The sequence below is a fragment of the Corylus avellana genome, chromosome ca2, assembly GCF_901000735.1.
Source record: "Corylus avellana chromosome ca2, CavTom2PMs-1.0".
In the NCBI taxonomy this organism is placed as follows: Eukaryota; Viridiplantae; Streptophyta; class Magnoliopsida; order Fagales; family Betulaceae; genus Corylus; species Corylus avellana.
The window spans coordinates 4,984,844-5,007,814 of NC_081542.1; the positions used below are offsets into that span (position 1 = coordinate 4,984,844).

Here is a 22,971-nt window from a genome sequence, read left to right on the forward strand (position 1 = left end):
TGTCTACTGTCACGTGAGTATATCTGCATTGTTAACCAATGTTTGAATCTTCAAAATTACTTGGTGCTTGCGTAGGGAACAATTCAAAGCTAATTTGTTAGCTTGCTAAGTTCTAATAATTGAAGTCGCAGATTTTATATTATTTTCATTTGCTTATGTATGTTACTTATCTCAAGTGATATAAGAGTTGCCATTATCCCGATTAGATGGCCAACTATCGAAGAGTAGCAACTTTACTAACGACATTAATCGAGAGGGAGAGCGTCTTTTGAGAGCCAAATTTTTCGAGTTTCAATGTGCGACCTTGCAAGCACAAGGCGTTCCACAAACTCCAAGACACAATTGTTAGATTGACAGGAACACATTCAAATTCGTGGTGATGACAGGGTTAGTGACAACAATAAGATTCATAATTGACCTCTTTATAATTGTAAGTCTAAACCTATAAATAGGTATCAAAACTACGAAGAAAATTTAAGTGACAGAAAAGATGACGATATTGTTAAGTTGGCCGTAAAACCGGAGCCATAGTTAGCTAAACAATTGATGGAGACATAACATCCTAGTTGTAGACCTTCCACAGTCGACTCCACAACAATTGCAAACTACCAACCGAATTCAAGAAGTTTTTAGTAGGGATTAGGATCTCCTATAATTTTTTTAAAATTTTAGATTATCAAATTATGCAATTTTAGCTAATTTTATGCATCTAAACACTTGAAAAATGCCATCTATTAAAAATATGGTATGTTACAATTAAAAATTAAGTATATTTTCATTAAATTCTTGTTCTTTATGTTGTAAGAAACGCCTCTATAAAAGTGAAAAGAAAGCATTTTAAAATGAAAATTCTTTTTGGTCATCTCAATTAACAGTACCACATTTTTCATATGTATCATTTTTCCAGCGTTTCGATGCTTAAAAGGGCATAAATTACGTAATTTGATAATCTAAAATCTTACAAAAATGGTAAGAAATCCCCATCCATATTTAAATGGACCCTAACAATTAGTTTCTTTCCTCTCGAAGCCTTGTATGATTGTGTGGTAAAGGGGGTTGAATAATAATCAGTTTTTTTTTTTTGAAAATTAGTAAATGTCAAGCTTCTTGCTTTTTCAAAGCTCTAATTTGAGCTTGTTGAGTTTTAAAAATTGAAGACAGATCTTCTGTTCTTTCATTCACTTCTGCCACGTCAGTTAACCATATGTTAATCTTACACACAATAAAAACATAAAATCATGACAAGTAATGTGACAATCATGTTAATAGACAATTAAAATGTTACATATATAATGACCAGAACCATTTTATGATAAATGAATAAAACAATCATGCATTAGTATATTCATCCAAAAAAAAAAAAACAAGAATCTTGGCCATTAGACATCAACCGACATTCCTTCACAATATCGAATGATACCCCCAACATTTTGATAGGCACATTTTAACCGACGAATAAAAGTACCTACTTTACAGAATCTTGAGCCATTATCGGATCGGAGATCAGCCAACATATATAAATATAATCTCATTATTGATTCCCACCCACTGCCCTCCCATTTTGATGGCCACATTCCAACACAGCTGCATTGTTCCAACTTTAGCAAACAAATATATATCCATCCTAGGATCTAAATTTTCAACATGTTGTTCCACCCACAAACAGATGAGAGACACACACAGGTTTTTTCGATGAACAATGAACAATATGCTATTTAGTCATTTGTCACACTGCTATCTGATGCGACAGTCACAGTCGAATAGCAGTCTAAATAAACTGAGAAAAGCCTCATTGATCTACGTTTAGCAAACAAAATCCATGCAAGAATCAACGCCATTAACATGCTGCTCCGACAAACATCCGACACAGAGAGAGAGAGAGAGATCTTTCTTATTCCAACAAAACAAACACTCTTAACACACAACAAACCACAGACGACACAACAGAAAGTAGTGTATATACAGACAGCGTAGTACATGCATTACCACCACCTCTACACGATCGATCACGTCGATGATCTTACAAGCTAGGTTCGCTACATAGCATTATCTACAAAGCTACATAAACAAACCATACAGCAGCCGCATACCCACCTACCTAAATACACATATAACAACATCATGCATACACCCCACATACAAAAGTCCCAACAGCTAGCTTTTTTCAGCTTACATCGTACGTACGAGAAAAACAGGCTCACAGCTCACACGTCGTAAGAAGAAGGAGTGCTCCTTGGTCCAACCGGGCTCGCCTTCTCGTACGCGTCCGAGGTTGACCTTCTTCTGAATCGAAACGACTCTGATCTACCTCCTTCAAACAACAATCACCAACATGATTAACCCAACTAAATTATAATTATAATGCTATTAAGATTTAAGACTCCTTCCAAGAAGGGCAACATGAATTATTTATGTTGGCGATATTTTCACCTGCACCTAACCCTAGACCCATATGATAATACCCATGATGCATTATTGTACGTTGATAAGGACGCGCATGTCATTTCCCCCACAAACACCTACATAACTGCTCCCACCTAATATTGCATTTATCATTTATATCATTTTCCGCGAAAAAGTGGGCACCACCGTTAAATGACAAAAAACACCCTCGTGGAGACTTCTAGAGGACGCTCCATCCACTTTCTCCGGAGAATAAAAAAGTACCCCCGAGAGTTCAGGGGCATTATCCGTCTTTTCGGATGGAAAAATGAAATACTATCTATCAAGTACTATTATCGCTTACCAGATAAAGGGGACACCGGAGGTGTAGATCCCGCGGGCGACGCCGGAGGAGACCCGTTTTGGTACCCAGGTGGCTTTATTATCATGATGCTGCGCGTGACTCTCTTCGCCTCCTCCGAAGGATCTTCACCGTACGATCTCGCGTTCCCGCCATCAGATTCTGATCAACACCAATCAAAAGAAATCCCCCGTCAGATAATAGAAAAAGGCCCAACAAATCTCCGCCGTCGGATTAAAGCAAAATTCACTTTATTTGTTGCTCCTCCTTTCACCTCGGAGTATTAACACGAACTACGTTGTGACATGCGCTAAAGTGCGCTAGGGGCTCATGATCCCCAAAGATACGCTTATAGAAAATCAGAGAGAAATTCAAAATATAATAATTCATTAAAAAAGTTCAAGTTTTAGCCGTCAGATTATGATAAATTGAGCACAGAAAGATCTGAGCCATCCGATTGGAATAATTTCGTTTCCACAACTTTGTTTTAGTTCGTTAATTGGAACATAATGTTTATAGCGTCCGGTAAAGTACGCTTCCGGCTTAAGATAGCAAAACGCTGCGTACCCTTGGCGGAGTTCGATCTGAAGGAGAAGGTCGAATGCTTCCGGAGCTTTCCGAGGCCGTTATCCGGCCGCGGTCCCGCGAGGGTGTCGTCCCACAGCTGGTCAAGTAGGCCCATGGTGCACGCTAGCCAAGATGGCGCACGTTAGCTGAAAGAGCAGGCGTACCTATATGAGACCCCGATAGTCGGAATAGAGGAAGAAGCGTTGAGTGGGGAGCATATTTAACGACGAAATGGGGCGTTAAAGGTCGAGCAAGTCTGAGGATCAGAGGACGATCTGGGCCGTGGATCTAGATCAATTTGAAAGTGATGACGTGGCAAGTGGATCGAGTAGCACGTATTAGAGATAAGATCGAATTGACAGGGGTGGGCCCCGAGGGCTCGTAGACTTTTATAGGAATTAGGAGGACAGGTGGCACGTGGCTTTCGAAGCGATGTGAGAGGGCATGTCACGTGATGGGTGGGTCAGTTTAATTTCATAGTCGAGAATGCCACTGACTTTTTTGGAATGAGACGCGAATGGCCTTAAAGTTGCGTGGAATTGCAAAGAGTTACCAGTCTAGATTCTACTTCCTATATGATAGCCGCCGTACGATATGTTCAATTTGTTGTCGCGGACTCGCGATAAACAGATCGGATGTGTCACCTTTTCTTATAGGCTTATAGCATTACCAATTTATCACACAGTTTTTTTTTTTTTTTTGGGTATTATCAAAAACAAGGAAATCCAAAAAGGACCAAAATAAATAATGGTGGGGTTCCTACACTTAACCCTAGCTGAATCCATAAAGTGATTAGAAAATGGGTCTAAACATGGGCTTGATCCATAACGATTTTGGATTAACAAAACTAGTGGTTTGGTAGCAATAAGGTTTTGATTGATCTGAACCGAATATTGAAGGTTTAAACTCAATATATATATATATATTTTCGACCATGAGTTAAGGCCGTGAAGCTCAAACTTGTTCACAACATACCCAATTGACTTCCTCATTCTATATAAAATAAATGTTGTGATTGTTTATTTTTTATTTTTTATTTTTAAATTCATACTCATTATTAGTGATGTAATTATTGATACGATTTTTTATTTGAATAATTAGATAAATTAACTCAAATCTTAAACGAATCTTGAGTATATATATATAAAGACTCACAATTACAACAATTCAAGTTATATCTATATATTATGAAGAGAATTATTATTTTTTTATCTTTTTAAATACTTAACATGTTCTCATTACAAAGAAAAATAATATTATAAAAATAATAAAAAACGAAATAGTCCGAGCCCAAGCCTATTTGTTAGCGACTTTGTTAATTAACAGCCATAGGTAGCAGTATACGATGGATATGAATTTAATCAGAGTCCACCAAACAAGCAATAGTGACAAACTTGACCATCACTGTAATCAAAAGCACACACAATGGCCTCATTAGATTAGAGTTTACAATTTTCGAATCAATCTTGAAGTACTTTTTTCCCCTAAAGGTGCTAATAAAATATCTCAATGTCGACGGGAGATAAAATTTAACCTTTATTGGATTAAGGATTTTATAATCAAAGCGAGTTACTATTATCATGTAACCATCAAAATAGTAAAAATCTATTTTAAGGCTAATATTGGAAGACCAGGATTGATCCTATACAAGGAGAGTATGAGACTACCTTATTGCACTGCAATAGATAACCTTATTAATAGGCTGCTTGGATTCCCACTTGCTCAAGTGTTCGGACAATCCAAACAGGTACCTAAACAATCTCTCAGATGAAGTTATCATATTGCAGATTGCAGAGAATCTAAATTTAAGTTGAAAAGATATTAGTTCACTGCTACTCAAACAGTCTTATATGCCAAGTAAAGGTCGCTCTCCAAATCCCAAAAATGAAGTAATTTTCACTCTGATTGGCTCTTATCCACCTAAAGAACCACTTGATGTGAAATTACCAACTCTTCTCGACATTATTATGAGTAGTGTATCATCGGGGTCCTCCTTTGTCTCCTTCCTTAAGATTTGGGTCGAGATTCTTTTGTTTGATGTACGAGTCTACCTAATCACCTTTTACTTAAATATTTTTTTAGTTATTTTTTCAGATAAACTAGAAGAAAAAACCCAATCCATATAAACGAATCTGAATAGGAGAGAGAAAGAACCACAAGCAAGACTATTCAAATAAAGCACACCTTGATTAACACGGGAAGCTAACTTTATTTGAACTCGAGCATCAGGGAAGTGTAATTGTCCACGACCACTTATTTGGTTGGAGGACACGATAGTCCTAGTCGTTTTCTTCTTCACTGAAGAATTTATCTAGTCAGCAAGCTGTAATAAGTTCATCACCATACTCTTCACCTTTTCACTCTCACAGAATTCCAAGAGGTAAAATAAGTCCCTCATTGTTCATCAATGAAAGGTACTAACGGGCAAAAAAAATGGCCCATGTTTATTTTGTGGGGTCATATTCAACAGTGACCTAAGGCTAATAATTTTTTACACAACATGTCAATCCTATACAAAATTAACATATTAGAGTTGAGGTTTGACTCATTTAAGGTAAACCAATATAATTGCATACCCATGTCTTTACACTATATGAACCTGCCATATAAACACAAATTACCACCCCTAAGCAACACCTCCTGATATCGTCCATTAAATAAAGGCAGTCATAACACCACAGCCATGGTCCATGATCCACTACTAGCCATAATACAAGTGCTAGCATCAATCACAACCAATACCTCGGCCATTGTCACCACCATGACACAGCCACCATAAAGGATGAGAAAATTTATATAATGTGGCACAAGGATATCCCTAGGACAGTATTCTAATCCCTGGCTGGCTAAAAAGCAGGTCATATTAGCAACTTTACAAACCTACGCTTGTAAATCATTCAGATCCTTTCATCACTTTATACGGCGAGCATGTAGATACAAATTCTCTGACAATTCCTTGTGCTTGCTTGTTCTACAAATTAACATTCAACAAGAAATGGGCAATGACAAATGACATTGAGCAGAAACGTGTTTATCATGATGACATTGAGCAACATCAAACACAAACCCCACCATCCACTTCCCTTTCATCAATTGCTAGAAATGATAAACTTATAAGCCAATTCAACAATAATTTCACTTTATAAAGCAAAAGAAAAGCTAAAGCAGTTTGATACCAGCTTCCCTCAAAGAATCAACGACAGCTTTGACCTTACCATGATATTTCTGTTCTCTCTTCAAGTCAATGGAAACAGCTGGGATATCTTTGAGAAGCAGGCGCTCCCCCAATATTTTTCCAATCTTTGCAGCAGCAGCCACATCCCGACTAGATTCCATGCTTGGCCTCAAGGCCTTCTCCTGTGAGCTTGCAGAAGAGGCAACAGTGGCGGTTGGTGTGTGTATCACCTGGGCACTTACAAACTTGTTTGTGAAGTGCATCTTCAGGACATAAGGCTTAAGATACTTGATAATTCTTGGAGGCCTAACAGGTGGAGGAATAACCATTCTGTTTCACATATGAGTTGAATCAAGTATAGAACTGAGATTTTTTTCATAATCTGAGATAACATACAAGAGAACATTATAATTTATAAGGATAAAATATCTCAAACGATTTTCTCTTGCCTGGAATATATTACGACCTGTGACTTTTGATAGAAAATTATCGGAAAGCCAAAGAGGAACTCAGATCAAGACAAGATAATGACAGAAAGTTATCATCCATTTATACGACTAGCCCAACTCAAATGCAGAGAATGATCAACTGCTTTATAGATTTATGGAATAGCTTCCTAAATGAAACAGAAAACATCTGACTTTTATATGGGAAGTGGTGCCCTCTAGACACTGAACCTAAAAACACTGGCTTAACAGATACACTGCTAAAATGCCTTGGCACAATCCTCAAATGCCTCTGAATGTAAAATATAAATACAAATGCTGTGTTTGAAAAGCTCATACCATGGAGCAATATTGGTTTTAGCATTCAGATACACTGCTTCCATTCTCCTTCATGTTTAAGTTTTACAAATCGTTTCTTCAATTCTGGACTAAAATGCTGACAGATTGTCTTTCTCTTTCTGTAGAATAGAAGATCAAGCATGAACATTTCTACATCTACCATACTCAGATTAAAGGAACCTTACTGTTATGAATAATGGAAAGTATTTGTAAGTGAGAAACCACATGATGACCAAGAGAAGCCCTCAAACGATTCAACGAGTCCCAAAAATATAAGCTTGCTTGACAATGTTAGTCTACTAATATTTTCTTATAGTATCCAATATATTCAGCAGAACGCAATGGCCTCAGTATAATAAAAAAAAGATCTTGTTGTTTTCTCGCAACTCTTCTTGAACATATACAGTGATAAGGGTCGGACACTATTACACAATAAATCCTAATGGATACAGAAAAAGAGAAAAGGATACATCTGAAACAGCATCAAAACAAAAGAGCATGAATAAAAGACATAAGGAAAAACAAAAACAAAGAAGAAAACATAGGACTAAGGCAACGAAACCTTAATTCCTACACTCTGTCTTGCATTCCCAATTCTCTGCAGAAGCTTAAAGAGATAATTCTATATGAATACTCAGGAACTATCAATCAAACATGGTCATTCTAAAACTATGAATGGACTATCGAAATACTGGAGTGGTTCACAACTTAAGACATCTGAGCTTGGACTAGTGCTACACATCAGGCCAATTGGCCAAGCAAAGAAGTCTTGATCTAGTCCTACAAACTCCTCCAACCAATAATTACTCGAACTCAAGGGGTAATAATGCATGCAACCAAGCTAATATGAACAAACAGCTACATATAATATGTCAAATACAAAGAAACCCACAATCGATTAAGATTGGATAATCCATTTAAACCAAAGTCATTATACAAACGATTAAAAAACAGTCTTCGGTTCAACTTAAATTCATCAATTCTCATTCTACTTTCTATGGTGAATAACACATAAAGAGAAGGACAAGAAATAATAAATTAGATATATGCCACATTCTATAACGCAAATTCACATTGCTAATGACTGAGAGAACATTTTACTCCTCTATGTATGCAATCACTGAATACAAGAATTCCAGAAAATAACGGTGCAATCAGTGAAAAAAACCATGGTTTCTTCCTACCTGAACAAAATCAATGGGTCAGAGTCTCAAACCCACAACATCTCCAACTCACAACATGCTTAGTCGTATATATAAAACCAAAGAGTAGGCCAAGAAGCACAAGGGGAATGACAACAAAGATGTAACCTTTTCTTTTACAATTGATTATTCATTCAGAACTTCAACCAAACAATGAGTCTGCAACTTGGAAACTTCAAAAACCAAATGGAACAAGCAAATCTAAGAGGTTTCAAAACATGGGTTCTTCGGAATCCAATCATAGTAGAGCAAAAACCTTTCTTTTCTTCTAACCTTAATTCTCTGTTTCGCACCCCATAAACCCTATTACTAACGTCATGGAAAATACAATAAGTAATCAGATTACTTTGTTTTTTGGGAACCGAACCAATGGAAAATTAGGGGTGGGTATTGGTTTGGTTCGGAAAAGTCATTTTCGGTCGGTTAATTGTCAGTTAAATCGGTTAGTTCACCGATTGCATTTCAATAACAAAGTATTTCGAAATTTTCGGTTAATTTCGGTCCGTTAAACGGTTAACCGTGGGCCTTTTTAATTGGGCCAATGCTACTTTTAAAAGGGCCAACAATTGGTTGTTTTGGGAGCCAATTTATTTTGGGCTAAAAAGACTAAAATAACTTATTGAACATGTTTTTTCGGGCTAAATAACAAATTTACTATATAGGCCTGGAGCTTTAACAAAGGTTTTAAATTTACTATCACAAATTGGTTACAAACTTACAAGCTTTAACGAAGGCAAAGTATATATACTAGAAAGAACTTCGAATAATAAATAAACAATTTGAAACTTTTGTTTTAATGGAAAATTGCAGGATATAAAATTGATTCTCTACATAGAACCTACACAAATGGGTAGATTCAGGCAATCCCAAACCTTGGCAAACTTAGAATCGATCAAAGAACAATAAATAAAGACTCAACTAAGCCACCTCCAACATGGATTACCTTCAATTCCTTAAATTTGCTTCCTTCAATAATCAAACAAATCAAAACATAAACATAATGATCAAGTAAGAAAGCAATAAGAATATAAGATGCAAAAAACTTAATCAAACAACAATCAATCTTCTGAAAAAAAAAGAGCCAATGTATGCACCCCATGGACCCAGCCTATACATCATACCTAAAGACCCTAAACAACCAAAACCTGACACAAACAGAGAAGAAAAACAAGGGCTCAACTGCAATACAAAATTCAAGAATAATAACAGCAATTAGCAAATGCTTATCCAAAAAAAGAAAATTTATTTGCAGGAAAAATCAAGGTAGCGTAAATCAGATCAAGGTTGCGTAAAAAACTAAAAATCTATCATTTTCATTCCTAAGTATTCCTAAATCCTAATAATATAAACAAACTCGAAAATAAATGCAAAGTCAAAGAATCAAAATCTAAACCCTCAATTAGTTCAAAAAATAAAAAATTAAAGAAAATGAAGTAACTCGAAAAATCTATACCTGAAAAGACGGTAGACGAGAGAGAGGTACGGCGGCTTGCCGTTTGCAACGAGAAATCGAGGGAGACGACGGTGAAGTTAAGCCACCGGACACGACAGGAGACGAGAGAGAGACACGACGGCTTGCCGCTTGCAACGGGAAAGCGAGAGAGATAGTCGACAGACGGCCACGGGAGGCGAGAGAGAGAGGCAGTCGGAGAGAGACGGCCACGCAGAGTGAGAGAGAGGCAGGAGGCAGGGCCAGGAGAGCTGGAGAGTGGAGAGGGGCCAGAGGGCAGCAGGCGTGAGGAGGTTAGTTTATGAGTTTCAAAGAAAGTTTAGTCTATATTCAAGCTTAAAACGAAGCCGTTTTGAGTTTCAATTAATTTTTTTTAAAAGGTCAAAACGACGCCGTTTTACTATGCAGCAACGTTCGGTATAAAAAATCTATACAGATTAACTAACCGAACCGATGTTAATATAAAAAATTTATATCAATTTTTGAACCACAAAAGTCAATGAACGATTAATTTTGGTTTAGTCATCACCTGTAAACAATTAATTTAAATTTATTTCATATCCGATGTGTAACGTAAATTTGTAGATACCATTTTTAATGAGAAACTTGGAAAATAAGAGAGAAGTAGAAAATGCAGAGAGACGTACCTGATGGGTTTTGCCAAAGCACTTTGCACAGATGGCGCCGAGTACAACTAGCGTCGCAACCGATTCGTTTTTACCACCGTCAGAGCCCACACATCAATGAAAATGCCCAAAAATTCTAGAGGGTACAGGCCTTGGTAAGCTGGCCCATTTAAGCCCACCTGAACTTTGGGCAATGAGGCTCTCTTTGTTGTCTCTTTTGTTATTGTTCTTTTTTTTTTTTCTTTTTTCGAGGTTAATCTTTTTTTTAACATATTCGTATAAGAGGAGAGAAGATTCAAACTAATGATATCCGTTTTATGAGGCGTGGTTCTCAGTTAATTGAATTACCCATTGAATACTCAAAGTTGATAAATTATGGTACAATCATTGTGGAAATATAAGTAATATATATGTTGTGTGAAATAGAATGTATTGATTTTCTTTTTCTTAAAATGAAGAAACCGATTTGAATAACAATAAACAGTTATAATTAAATGACGACAGGGGCAAAACTACATGGCCCCTTGGGGGGCTAGCCCCCAACGACCATGTTTTTCCCAAAAAAAAATTTAAAATTTTCAAAAATTTAGAATTTTACCACTAAATTATTTAATTTTGCCCTCCCCAAAACTCCAAATGTTAATTCCGTCTTGGATGATGCCGGTAGTTAGGCTAGGGGGAGGAATTAAGGTCTACCATACACGTGCCTAGGCTATTATATATATATATATATATATATATATATATGTGTGTGTATTGATGTGCTGGTTGTGACACTTTTATTTTAAATAATACGCTAGTGTTTATTTAATCATGTAAAAGCAGAGTGTTAATATTTATTAAATAGGTGTTTCTGATATTACCAATGTCATATATCTGATTATGTCATATATCGGAAATATTAGTCGAATTCCATTGCAGAAATGGGCTGGAGAAATTGAAGAAGAAGGCAATCCCACCATCAAATCTTTGATGCAGATGATCCGAAAGGTCTCGATCAGACGTAAGAATCCACCATAAACCATGCAGACGAAAAAAGAGAAAGAAATATATGAATAGAAGATACGGAATCATATCCACCTTGGAACCCCCCCTGCCCTCCCACAACCCAACAAAACACCCCCCCACTCCCCCAGATTTCTCTCTTACTCTTGAATCAACAAGCTTCAGCTTGAGTCCCACACGCAACCAGAACGTGCAATTTCTTCCTTCTGCTACGATGCCCAGCTGTGTCACCCCCTGCACCACTACTTCCACTATCCAATCCTTTTACACCACCACCAGCTACTCTTTCACTGCATTTCATTCATTCCAGATCGGTCAAACACTCTTAAACCTTTTTTGGTAATCACAGGAGTTTTACTGAAAACTTGACTTATGTTTTATCATTAATGATATATCATTAAGTAAGTGGGAGATTTTTCAAGCTTGATTTGTCAATTTTACGAAGAATCTGGAATGAACATCTAGTTGAGCCAATCTCAAGTTAAGCTCAAGTAGATTAATGATTTCCCATGATGAATGAAATATTGAGTTGAGCAAACAAGTTGCTTACTTATAATTTATTTGGGTATATATGTATATATATAGGTTTGAATGTGAGTGATTAAATTCCCACATCAGATCATAATTACATTTTATAAAAGAAAATAGTTGATATAATACCATTGGTTTGAACCCATAATTTATTCCTTTTGCGCAACGATTGGCCAAGGCCGCAACCCATCAATGAACAATACATGGTCAAGATCGAACCCTGTCAATAGAATTTCTGCATAAGGAAAGTATATGCGATCATTTCAAGTACAATTAGATAACCATTCTCTCTACAAATACTCCGACTAATTTGTCTGTAAAGTACTACAGATGAGGGTTTTTTTCTCGCCAATAAATCTTTGACCAATATTCGTATTCTTTGCCGGTGTCCGTTGCACCTTATCCATTCATGAAAAATGTCAATGTTTTGAGTGATAATTCTATTACAAAGCTAAGACTAACAAGGAAGACCCAAAAAAGGACTATGGTCTGAAATGGAAGATCAAGGCAGAAGTATCTATCACACTTATTTTACATATAGACAAAATCAAAAACTAAAGATATCCACACAAAAAACAAAAAAATAAAAAAACAAATATATATTACAAAAAAATCATGGGGAAGAAAGAATTTGGACAAGAGAAGTTGGAAGGCTCTATTTGGCGGCAGAAAGTGTCCAACAACTGACCCATACATACGTAATCGATTGGCCACCACTAATCAAACAGTTGATCAAACCGGTAAGAATAAGATTCACTGGGGCCGTGTCAAACTCAGGGTCAAATCTAGTATTGCATGCTATCAATTCTCACTAATCCCAACCCAACCCACCTCAGAGCCAGTGTATCCCACTCTTTCAACATTGAAATGATGCTATTGGGATGTGTCATTTACTTGCTGAAAAAGAGAGTGATGTCGAAGGAGACTCGGAATTTTCACTTGGAATGAGAAAATCCATTTAGGCTCTTTCTTTACTGTATATATAAGGCTGCGTTTGGTAAACAATTTCGATTCAATACTATTTATCTCATTTTTTTTTTTTTTATATTTTTATATTTTTATATTTTTTATATAATATCAATCACTTTTTATTACTATTTAAATAAAAAAAATTACTACAAAACAAAAAATTTTCATTTTTCCATATCAAACATTCTCACTTTTTTTTACTTTCTCAAAAAAACATTCTTACATTTTCATTTTTCAAAAAAAAAGATACATCCTTACTTTTTTTTAACACCAATCAATTTTTACTATGATATCAAAGCACTAAAACCTCGAATCCCTTTACCAAACGGACCCTAACACTAGGTTTTGACTTTGATTGCTTCTCATCTCATATGGGTCTTTAAAGAATGCCCACTTCAAGACTCCATCTCTTTAATTCTCTCTCTCTCTCTTTAGCAAGAACTTCTATATAATGCATGACCTCTTTCCACATTTTCATGCATTCCAGCAAGAAGATTGGCATGGTTATAGTGGGTGAGTAGCTCTTGCTGGAGAAGCAGGGCACGTGCAAGCTGAGCTTCAAAACTTGAGTGAAGTACTTTGCACGTGCTCCCCTTCTCCAACATGGGTTTCCCACCCTTTCTCCCCTTCTCCTTGCACAAGTACTACACACGTATGTGAATTTGTAAGCTCTCTGTTTCTCTCTGTTTCTCTAGATCTCTGTTTCTAGTTTTGCATACATGTACAGTAAAATGTGTCAATTGCTTGCTATTTTTATGTAATTATTTGTTAAATATGTTGTGATACAAATTACAATAGTGTTTGGATCTATACTAGTCTGGTGAATGAACTATTTGGTTGCAGTGACACTGTAGGAAATTAAATTGGTCTTCAGAAAGAAGGGAGAGAATGATAGAGAGTTGACAATATGGATGGCCTATATATTATTAGATGACCCCCCCCCCCCTGTTTCTAGTTTTGCATACATGTACAGTAAAATGTGTCAATTACTTGCTATTTTTATGTAATTATTTGTTAAATATGTTGTGATACAAATTACGATAGTGTTTGGATCTATACAAGTCTGGTGAATGAACTATTTGGTTGCAGTGACACCGTAGGAAATTACATTGGTCTTCAGAAAGAAGGGAAGAGAATGATAGAGAGTTGACAATATAGATGGCCTATATATTATTAGATGATGACGACGCCCACACACCTCCCCCTCCCCATTTAATTTACTGTACTAGTAAAGGACCCTCTTTCTTAGTATAACTTTACCTAAAAGCCTAGAGCCTATCGCATACACATGCATTGTTTTTCCTGTCCAAATAAGAAGTCACTGTAGATTTCTGTGTTTTATTTTTTTTTTCTTTTTTTCTTTGTGTGTGTGTGTGTGTCAATTTGAACAATTGCAGAACACTCTGTTATTGCCAACAGAAGGGTTCCATTCCAAGTCTCCCTATTTTTATTTTTGGTTTCTTTCATTTTTCCAGATTGAGACAGTTTGGGATGATCATGACATTTTCAAATATAGAAAAACCTAAACAATTTTTGAGTATGCTTGAGTTCAAAACATGTCATTAGTGGAAAGCCCTCTATTAATTCCCTCATATAAATTGCTTTTCAATTTTTTTTTTTTAAAAAAAGTTGCATAAAATCTGTTAGTAGTTCTACGGATAATTCCCTCATATAATTCCATAAAGAATGATAAAATTATTCCCATCAGAGGATTTAACAACGCTTAACAAACAGTGAAAAAAAAAAAAAAAAAAACCACCAAGGTGGTAATCTAGTGACATTAAGGTAACTCCTAAATAATGACTTTGGTCAAGATTTCAACCGATTACTGTCTGGTAGAATAGCCACTCTTATCGGCCCTGTCCGCCCTTTTAGAATAAATAAAAGAAAGAAAAAGCACAAAAGAAAAAGGTGGTTGTACAAAGAAGTAAAAACTATTTTTTTACTCAACCTAGTGAAGTGGTTTTACCAATTTGATCTGAATTTGAATATTTATCTCTTATCTGTGTGTGTGCCTGCCTGCTGCATAGTACAGAGCATATATAAGGGGAAGCAAACACACACGTTTAAACCTGTCCCATATGGCAGAGTGGAGGTGTAAGATGACGTAAGGTTGATGAAGCCAGTTTTTGGCAGTCAAAAAACATGGTCTTCTAAGTAAGTGGTACTTCCACTAGACTATGCCTTAGAAAGTGGGGGATGCTGCTGTGATGTGCTGTGCTGGGTGTTTTTTGTTTTTGTTTTTCACAAGCCATGCAGTGAGTAAAGGGTGTTGGAATTTGGAGTGGGCGGAGGGAGACAAGAAAGAAAGGAAGAAAAGCAGTGCTCCCAGGCATGGAGAACCTTAAAACGCAAGCAATGGTGTAAGAGAGAGAGAGAGAGAGAGGGAATATATCCATGAGAGGCTTTGGACACGCAATGCACGAATCTCATGGTCTGAAGAAATTGCTTTGAGCAATGATTATGTCACGTGGTGGGGTCCTTATGCCTTGGGGTTTGATTGGCCACGTGTCATGATGAACAAGCAGGTGGCCCACCCTGTTGGCAGTCCTGTAATATCTACTGTTTTAATATCTTGATGTATTAATTTTGCAATTATTAGAAACAGTTTCCACTAGTTTTTCCGTGTGAAGACTCAAGAAACAATTATTATAAGGTAAGTTTACTAGTCCGCACAAAAGGGGTAGGAGATTTGAAGACCTTCATTTTATTAACTGTAATTTCAACCGATTAAGCTATTTTTTAGAAATTTTTTATGAACCAATTACTTGGTAAAAGAAAGAAGAAGAAAAAATTAAAATCATTCCAACCTTTTGAACAATTTAGCTACCTTAAATGCACTGATAATTGAATAGAACTATACGGAAAAGGAGAAATGGGAAAAAGGAGAAATGGAGAATGGAGAGGATTTATTTATTGTATTTTAGAGGGCAATATTATCAATTTATTTTCTGAGCAAAATGTTTTGGACACTTACGCCTTTCTAATGGCACTAAATGGATGGTCTTCATTTCACTTCTGAACTATATAAGAGTTGGTACATAATTAGCCGCATTGAATGATCTTTGACTCTCTATACAAATTTGACTTGTTCAAATCTGAATTGATCAGCTAATAGTTGTCATATATATTAATTGTTCCATCAATTGTTGACGAAATCAAAATCAGTGATACTTTTTTAGGGAGATTTTAATAAAATATACTGGACGTCATTCAAATTAAAAACTTAATTATATATACATATATGAACTTAAGTCCAATTATGTTATAAGAATCAGCCACGTACACTCGTGACAATTATCTGATACGAGACTTGAGAAACTTATATGATTCACTCGTATCCGCTCGAGTCTTTACAAAGACCCTTTGGGGGTGGGGGTCAGAAAGGAATCAAGCAACGCTCTTAATAAGCCGATAGACGCGTAGCACTACCCAATCGACACCTACTATATACTTAAAGCTTAGCAATGAAGTGTTGGTAAGATATCTTGGATGAGCCAGTTTGCTATATGCTGGTTTGCCTTTCCTGTCATATGGACTCCATCCCAGCTGATGCGTGCATCTGGGTTGGCACAAACCGGCACACCAGGATTCCCGCACATTCTATCCTTGCTAAACAAGTAATCACCTCCAACACCACAGCAAGATTTTTGCACAGATGCAGCATCGAATCCTGTCCATTGATAAATCCCCATATCATATATATAGATATATCAAGTACTTGTATATATTATCCTTGCTGAGTTTAATAGATTTAGAGAGACTCACCAAGGCCTGGAGCATGACTGAAAACCCATTGGGAAGCCTTGTAATAATCACCATATACAATAACAACACCAGGATTTTCTTTTCTCAAAACTTCAATGGCTTGTTTCAGCTGATCATTGTGATATATTGACAAAGTATTCAGCCTCTTTAGGCAGTGAGATTCATCATAATCAGCCGAATTGTTGGAGTGGAATCCTGTAAGATAGATTGGCAAACAGCCTATCGGGAAGAGTCCAGGGACAACCACTCGGGCACCACCATTACTAATGACCTTCTGCAACCAATAATAGAACTAGGAATCAAAAATCATATATAGGCTATATAGCAACTAATTTTGCTAAGGAAAAATAAACGTACAATTTGAAAACACGGTTTTTAGAAACATAGTTAACTTTTTGTAAAATTGTAGTTTGGCCCTTAAAAAAATAGTTTAACATTTAAAATTGTGCGTTTTTAAAAATGAAAAAAAATGCAAAAACAGTCCATATGATTTACTTGATTTTCAATTAGCTCATTGTGGTGTCAAAATGAACTCAGCAGTTCTTGACAAAGGCGGAACTGTAGCTTTTTATTTGGACAAGTGAAACTTAAAAAAAAACATTTGGGGAGTCTATTTTATAAAAAAAAATAATAATAATAAAATAAAATGTTAATTTTTATGGGAGGCGAAGCCCCTTCCGCACCTCATCCTTAGGGTATGGCAAAAGAACAATTTACTCTTTACAATCAATTTTCGTTTACTTACTTAACAAATTTCATTAATGTGACATGTTATAACCAATAAAATTGTGACATATGTCCTATTTAAATTAATGTCACATTAACAGAATATATTATATTAGTAGATGAAACTTGAATGTAGGGAATAAATTATTTTTTTGTCATTTTCGAGTTCATTTTGATATCGCATAGAGCTAGTTGTAAATTAGATAAATTATAGAGACTAATTTTGTACTTTTTCCTTTCAAAAACAACCTCATTACTTGTGATTTGAAAACGCAAAATTTTCTACATTTTTAAATCACAGTATTTTAAAAACGCACTCTAAAACGATACGGTACATTTTCTGCGATGCATGATTGCGGTGCTTGAGGCACACTCAAAGCGTACTTACTGTGACAGTATCCTTTATTGCCTGAACAACTTCTGGGACCAAGTCTGTGACCTCCTCAATGGATTTGCCTTGAAACAATGCATACTCATAATCATTCCCTCCAATTTCTCCCACCAAGAATAGGGCTGTTTTGAGCTTCTCCGCACAATCTATCAAAGCATTAAAGAGAAAAAAGAAAGGTGAAAAAATGCAGATAAAAAGTGTTAAAAGTTAATAAACAGATTACATGCTTAATTGGAATCAGAGGATAATTAATTAACCATTAGCATTGAAACAGATCCCATTGAAATGGCTAAGCATCCAATCCAGTTGTACACTGAGAGAACTGTTGGTGAGTGTTGGTGAAATGTTTTTCTTTGCAAGAACATCTGCAGACAAGGCAGTGGAACCCGCCACAGCAAAATTCTCTCCACGGCCGCGAGTGAACAGTGCATCCGTGTCCAAAGAGGGATCAAGAAGTGGAATTCCGGCTGCTTGAGCTGTCAAATGATCAAATTTTATAATTAAACTGCACTACAATCTGAATTTGATCATAATATTGGTTGTGCTAAGATGATGATTAAATTTATTATTTCTTATTAGCTTAAACTTTTAGAATAAATAGCGATTTAGAATAATTTGCAGAACTCACCCGACCCAAAATGACAAAAATGCTATGTAGAAAAAAAAATGATAAATAATAAAACGGAAAGCCGATATATAGGGTTTCAATTTATGCAATGTATAATTGTCATTTTTTAAAACAAATCTTAACGGAAGAGAAACATTGCAACCTCAATAGTAGATTGGGGGACATTGCAAAAATTAAAATATTAGGGAACATTACAAATAAGGTGGTAGCTAGCTATAAGGGGGTTAAATGTGGTTTCCCATATTTTATATATTATAGATTCTAGCAAGTATATTAAAAATGGTATTGACAGGGGAAAATTCAAAAGTTGTTTAACTCAAAATTGATTTTTTTGGGTATACACCTATGAATATAAAAACGTTTAGGGAAACTACCTTTTGCCTTTATGAACTACAACGTATTTTCACTTTACTCTCATGAACTACCAATTGTGATACCCGACATATGAACTACCATTTTGTGTCCAAAACCCTCATTTTGTCAGTCAAAGGCCCATTCTGCAGTCAAAGACATTAACTCAGATGATCAAAGTGACAATACGTTATAGTTCATGGAGGCAAAGTGACAATGCATTATAGTTCATGGGGGCAAAGTAACGGGTAAACTGTCTAAGTTAACACATTTGACTGACAGAATGAGCCTTGACTGACGGAATGAGAGTTTTGAGCACAAAATAGTAGTTCATGGGGGTCGAGTGTCACAGTTAGTAGTTCATGGAGAGAAAGTGTCAAGGTGTTGTAGTTCATGGGAGTAAAAGGTAGTTTTCCCAAAAGTTTAAGTCCATGTTATATAAATGTCACAGGAATGAATAATTAATATAATATAGTTCGGTCCACACATATTCGATTAAGTTTTTCAATTGGGTAATGTCTCATTTTCAAAATAATAAATTAAAACTTGACCCATATAGCCTATTAACCATTAAAAAAAAAAAAAAAAAAAGCAACTTTGAACAAAAACGGTTTTTTAATTATGTCATTGCCATAATCATGATTACCAGCAGCACCATCATTGTCATTATTGTTTTTGTTAGCATAACATTATTATTGAAGGAAAGATTCCTCCTACAAGAATAACAACATCCAATCCACTCTAGTCAACAAAAAGTGACATTGTAAAGAATCAAAAATGAGAATGACAAAAAACAAAAAAAAAAAACAATCTTAATGCTATTTTTTTCACACATTTTACATCGGCTGACATTATATATTTTAAGTGTTTTTTCTTTTTTAAGGTTGTAAATATGATAAGTCGTTTAGAACATGTCAAATGGAGGTGGTGTAAATTGGACGTGAAAAGTAGCATTACTAATTCAAAATATTTGGAGGTTGAAAATTTTCTAAACAGATTTGTCAGTTAATAACGTTGCTGCTTCTGATCAAATATGTATAACCAACAAAGTATTTTGATTGTTCTTTTTAGAAACCAATAAAAAAATTAAAAAATAAAATAAAAAAAACAAACAAAAAAAACAGAAACATGAAGAAGTTAGATTCTTACTGATGTAGTCAATTATTAGCAAGCCATTGGAGCAGCGGCCCGTCGGTTTCTTGAAGAAAGTTTGGCCGTATGGAAGGCGAGCAAAGGGCAGAGCCGGCTTCTCTCGAATCAAATTGCCGGTGTCAGAGACAGAGTCCCCAAGTTGATATATTCCATCAAACTTGCAAACCTTAAGCGACTGTGCATCAATGCATGCATGCGGAAGAAGAAGAAGAAAGAAAACGAAGAGAGAGAAAAGCAGGGGAAAAACTGCTTTGGTTGTAGCCATTGCTCAAGATTCAAGAAAGAAAGCACTTGGAATAGCATTTTTAAGATATAAATCCTTGTCATAAATGTTTATTTATATTCCTTAAATAAAGGGATTTATATGATATTCGTTAACCCTAAATTAAGGTAAATCTATATAAATAAAGTTGTGTACTCAAATTATACATCAAAGAATATATAGAGAAAAATACAAAATTAGTCCATGTAGTTTACCTGAATTACAATTTACTCCCAGTGATATCAAAACGAACTCAGAGGGTCCAGTGGTATGCAAAAAAAATAATTTAGTCCCTGCAATTAAATTTCATTCATTGACTTAACAGATTCTGTTAGTGTGTCACGTCACATCCAATAAAAATATGACACATGTCATATTTTATTTATGACTTTTAAAAAGCATACTTGAATTTTCTATGTTATATTATTATGCCAACTAATAATTTCACCTCAGATTTACTCCACGTCAAACACAAGTAAAATATTTTTAACAAATCTAATTCTACCAAATTACTGATACGAGCACCACCATCTTCTTTTTCTTCTACACGGAGGTCATGTTCTTCTTCTTCTTCTTCTTGTACTGTCTTCCTTTTTTTCTTGGCTCTCTTCTCATCTTTTGAAATTCTGAATCTGTTTCTTAATTTAATTTCCTCTTCTCTTCCTATCTTCTACTTTTTCTTGGCTCGGCTTTAATGCTTTTCTCCTCTGTTGAAATTCCTCAACAGAGACGGAGAAAAAAAAATGTATGTTGCTTGACAGAGACAGAGACGGAGACAGAGAGACATCAGAATTTCTTTAACCCAAATTCCATTGAAAAGAATTCACTAATTCTGTCAAAAAAGAAAAAAAAAAAAATTGAATAAATCAAAAGAGCAATTTGAAGTTTCTCTTGCTTTTTGTTGGAGATAATGGGATTAAAAAAAACGATTTCCTTGTTTTTTTTTTTTTTTTTTTTTGGGGGGATCTACGACTGTGTTTGCTTTTTGTGGATTTTGTTTACCTCTTTGTCTGAATGAAACACAAAGAATTTACATTTTCTCAACTGCACATTCATACATATATTTGCGTATGGACTTTTGACCAAGACCATTCAAAGAACTCTAATGTTGTGTTTGCACATACTATATAAAAGTAATCACTTGATTGAAGGTCGTTAAGCCTGGAACATATGTGGATGATGGGCTCATTAACAATCGGAGGTCCTCCTTCTCCCCACCTAATCCTATTAAAATCACCTCTTTCAATGCTAATGGTGAAGAACATGACGTCCGTGAAGAAGAAAAAGAAGATGGTGGTGCTCATATCAATAATTTGGTAGAATTAGGTTTGTTAAAAATATTTTACTTGTGTTTGACGTGAAGTAAATATGAGGTGAGAATATTAGTTGGCATAATAATATGACATGGAAAATTCAAGTATGCTTTTTAAAAGTCATAAATAAAATATGACATGTGTCATATTTTTATTGGATGTGACGTGACACACTAACGGAATCCGTTAAGTCAATGGATTGAATTTAACTGCAGGGGCTAATTTTTTTTTTTTGCATACTACAAGGACCTCTGAGTTGGTTTTGATATCACAGGGAGTAAATTGTAAATCAGGTAAACCACATGGACTAATTTTGCATTTTTTCCAAATATATAAGTCTATAAGACTTTAACGTGTGGATGTTTTTTTTTTTGTAACGAGTTATCTTTTCATTGGTATAACAATCAAATAAGGTAGATTGCTCCCTCAGTACAATGCCAAAAATACAATTTGGAATCTCCGCAACCCAAACGCTATTTATGACTATGACACACATAATAGCATCTCGGGCTATTACAAGGCAAAATCTCTAAATGTCACCATCCCAATCAGTTTTTAGATTGATAGTATACTCTAGGAAATCACGTCTCTAGCCGCTACCTAGTCATTGATTTCCTGACTTTTTTATCTTCGCTACTAGTGCATTTTCAAACGCAATCTCCTTTGTTGCCTCTACAATAGTGCCAATTATTCCATATGTCTGATAACTCCTTCATCATTGATTAATGTTTTACTCCTAGTAAAGACCCAAAAGAAAACAAAAGACGGACTAAAAATTCAATATCGTTACTCTTAAGGATTCATGTAAATAAGCTCTTAAAAAATGACTAAACCTTCAACCCATAGGTCATTGCTGAAAGCAGATCTAGGAAAAAGACAAACCCTTATTTAAAACAACAATAAACAATAGAAATACAAAAGAAATATAGAAACATAACAAAACAACTAGCAAGCAGTAACAGCGGTCGGGGTGCAGGAGACAGAGAGCACTAGTCGGTGCGTGGAATGCACGCTTCGGAGAGTGAGATCCACGCGCAGGCGCGTGGGTGTCATGCGCTAGCACGTGGTGGGCGAAATGGAGTGCTTTTGGCGGCAATGGGAAGCTGAGGAGTTAGGGAGAATGGTAGGCAGGCACGTTGCAAAGCAAGGATATAAATCCTTGTGATAAATGTTTATTTATATCCTTTAAATCAAGAGATTTAAATGATATTTGTTAACCATAATTTAAGAGTTATGTTTGTATTATGAAATATTTTAAATCACATGTAAAGTTCTATAAGTAGAGCTATGTACTTAAATCATATATCACCTTAATGTATTTTTCTCA

At 35.5% G+C, this 22,971-nt stretch overlaps 3 protein-coding genes across 4 annotated transcripts; all 3 read right to left on the reverse strand.

Annotated features, from left to right (window-relative positions):
- Window positions 1-1,869: 1,869 nt before the first annotated feature.
- Window positions 1,870-3,512, reverse strand: LOC132171828 (dormancy-associated protein homolog 3). The gene is made up of 3 exons (XM_059583230.1): window positions 3,311-3,512; window positions 2,747-2,905; window positions 1,870-2,311 (listed from the first exon to the last, which is right to left on the reverse strand). Exons 1-3 carry the CDS (start codon window positions 3,423-3,425, stop codon window positions 2,205-2,207), a joined length of 381 nt encoding a protein of 126 aa, XP_059439213.1. The 5' UTR covers window positions 3,426-3,512; the 3' UTR covers window positions 1,870-2,204.
- A 2,365-nt stretch (window positions 3,513-5,877) lies between these two features.
- On the reverse strand, window positions 5,878-10,206 carry LOC132171038 (uncharacterized). Of its 2 annotated transcripts, XM_059582243.1 has the most exons (3): window positions 9,926-10,206; window positions 6,526-6,815; window positions 5,878-6,281 (listed from the first exon to the last, which is right to left on the reverse strand). In XM_059582243.1, the coding sequence occupies exons 2-3, from the start codon at window positions 6,812-6,814 to the stop codon at window positions 6,226-6,228; spliced, it is 345 nt and encodes a 114-aa protein (XP_059438226.1). In that variant the 5' UTR covers window position 6,815; window positions 9,926-10,206; the 3' UTR covers window positions 5,878-6,225. The 2 variants fall into 2 exon arrangements, with proteins under 2 accessions (XP_059438226.1, XP_059438225.1); XM_059582242.1 differs by lacking the exon at window positions 5,878-6,281 and having other exon boundaries at window positions 6,307-6,815.
- Window positions 10,207-16,514: 6,308 nt separating this feature from the next.
- On the reverse strand, window positions 16,515-20,334 carry LOC132168439 (acetylajmalan esterase). Its single transcript, XM_059579422.1, has 5 exons — window positions 20,067-20,334; window positions 18,196-18,414; window positions 17,936-18,084; window positions 16,822-17,095; window positions 16,515-16,726 (listed from the first exon to the last, which is right to left on the reverse strand). Exons 1-5 carry the CDS (start codon window positions 20,332-20,334, stop codon window positions 16,515-16,517), a joined length of 1,122 nt encoding a protein of 373 aa, XP_059435405.1.
- Between the last annotated feature and the right edge of the window lie 2,637 nt (window positions 20,335-22,971).

Coding starts and splice junctions, on each gene's coding strand:
- LOC132171828 (XM_059583230.1), bottom strand. CDS start 3,425: ATGGGCCTACTTGACCAGCTGTGGGACGACACCCTCGCGGGACCGCGG. Junction 2,906..3,310: donor CAGATCGAACTCCGCCAAGG/GTACGCAGCGTT, acceptor GGTGTTGATCAG/AATCTGATGGCGGGAACGCG. Junction 2,312..2,746: donor TCCGGTGTCCCCTTTATCTG/GTAAGCGATAAT, acceptor TGTTGTTTGAAG/GAGGTAGATCAGAGTCGTTT.
- LOC132168439 (XM_059579422.1), bottom strand. CDS start 20,334: ATGGCTACAACCAAAGCAGTTTTTCCCCTGCTTTTCTCTCTCTTCGTT. Junction 18,085..18,195: donor GATCTGTTTCAATGCTAATG/GTTAATTAATTA, acceptor ATGCTTTGATAG/ATTGTGCGGAGAAGCTCAAA. Junction 16,727..16,821: donor CAGTCATGCTCCAGGCCTTG/GTGAGTCTCTCT, acceptor ATCAATGGACAG/GATTCGATGCTGCATCTGTG.
- LOC132171038 (XM_059582243.1), bottom strand. CDS start 6,814: ATGGTTATTCCTCCACCTGTTAGGCCTCCAAGAATTATCAAGTATCTT. Junction 6,282..6,525: donor GAGAGAACAGAAATATCATG/GTAAGGTCAAAG, acceptor GTTAATTTGTAG/AACAAGCAAGCACAAGGAAT.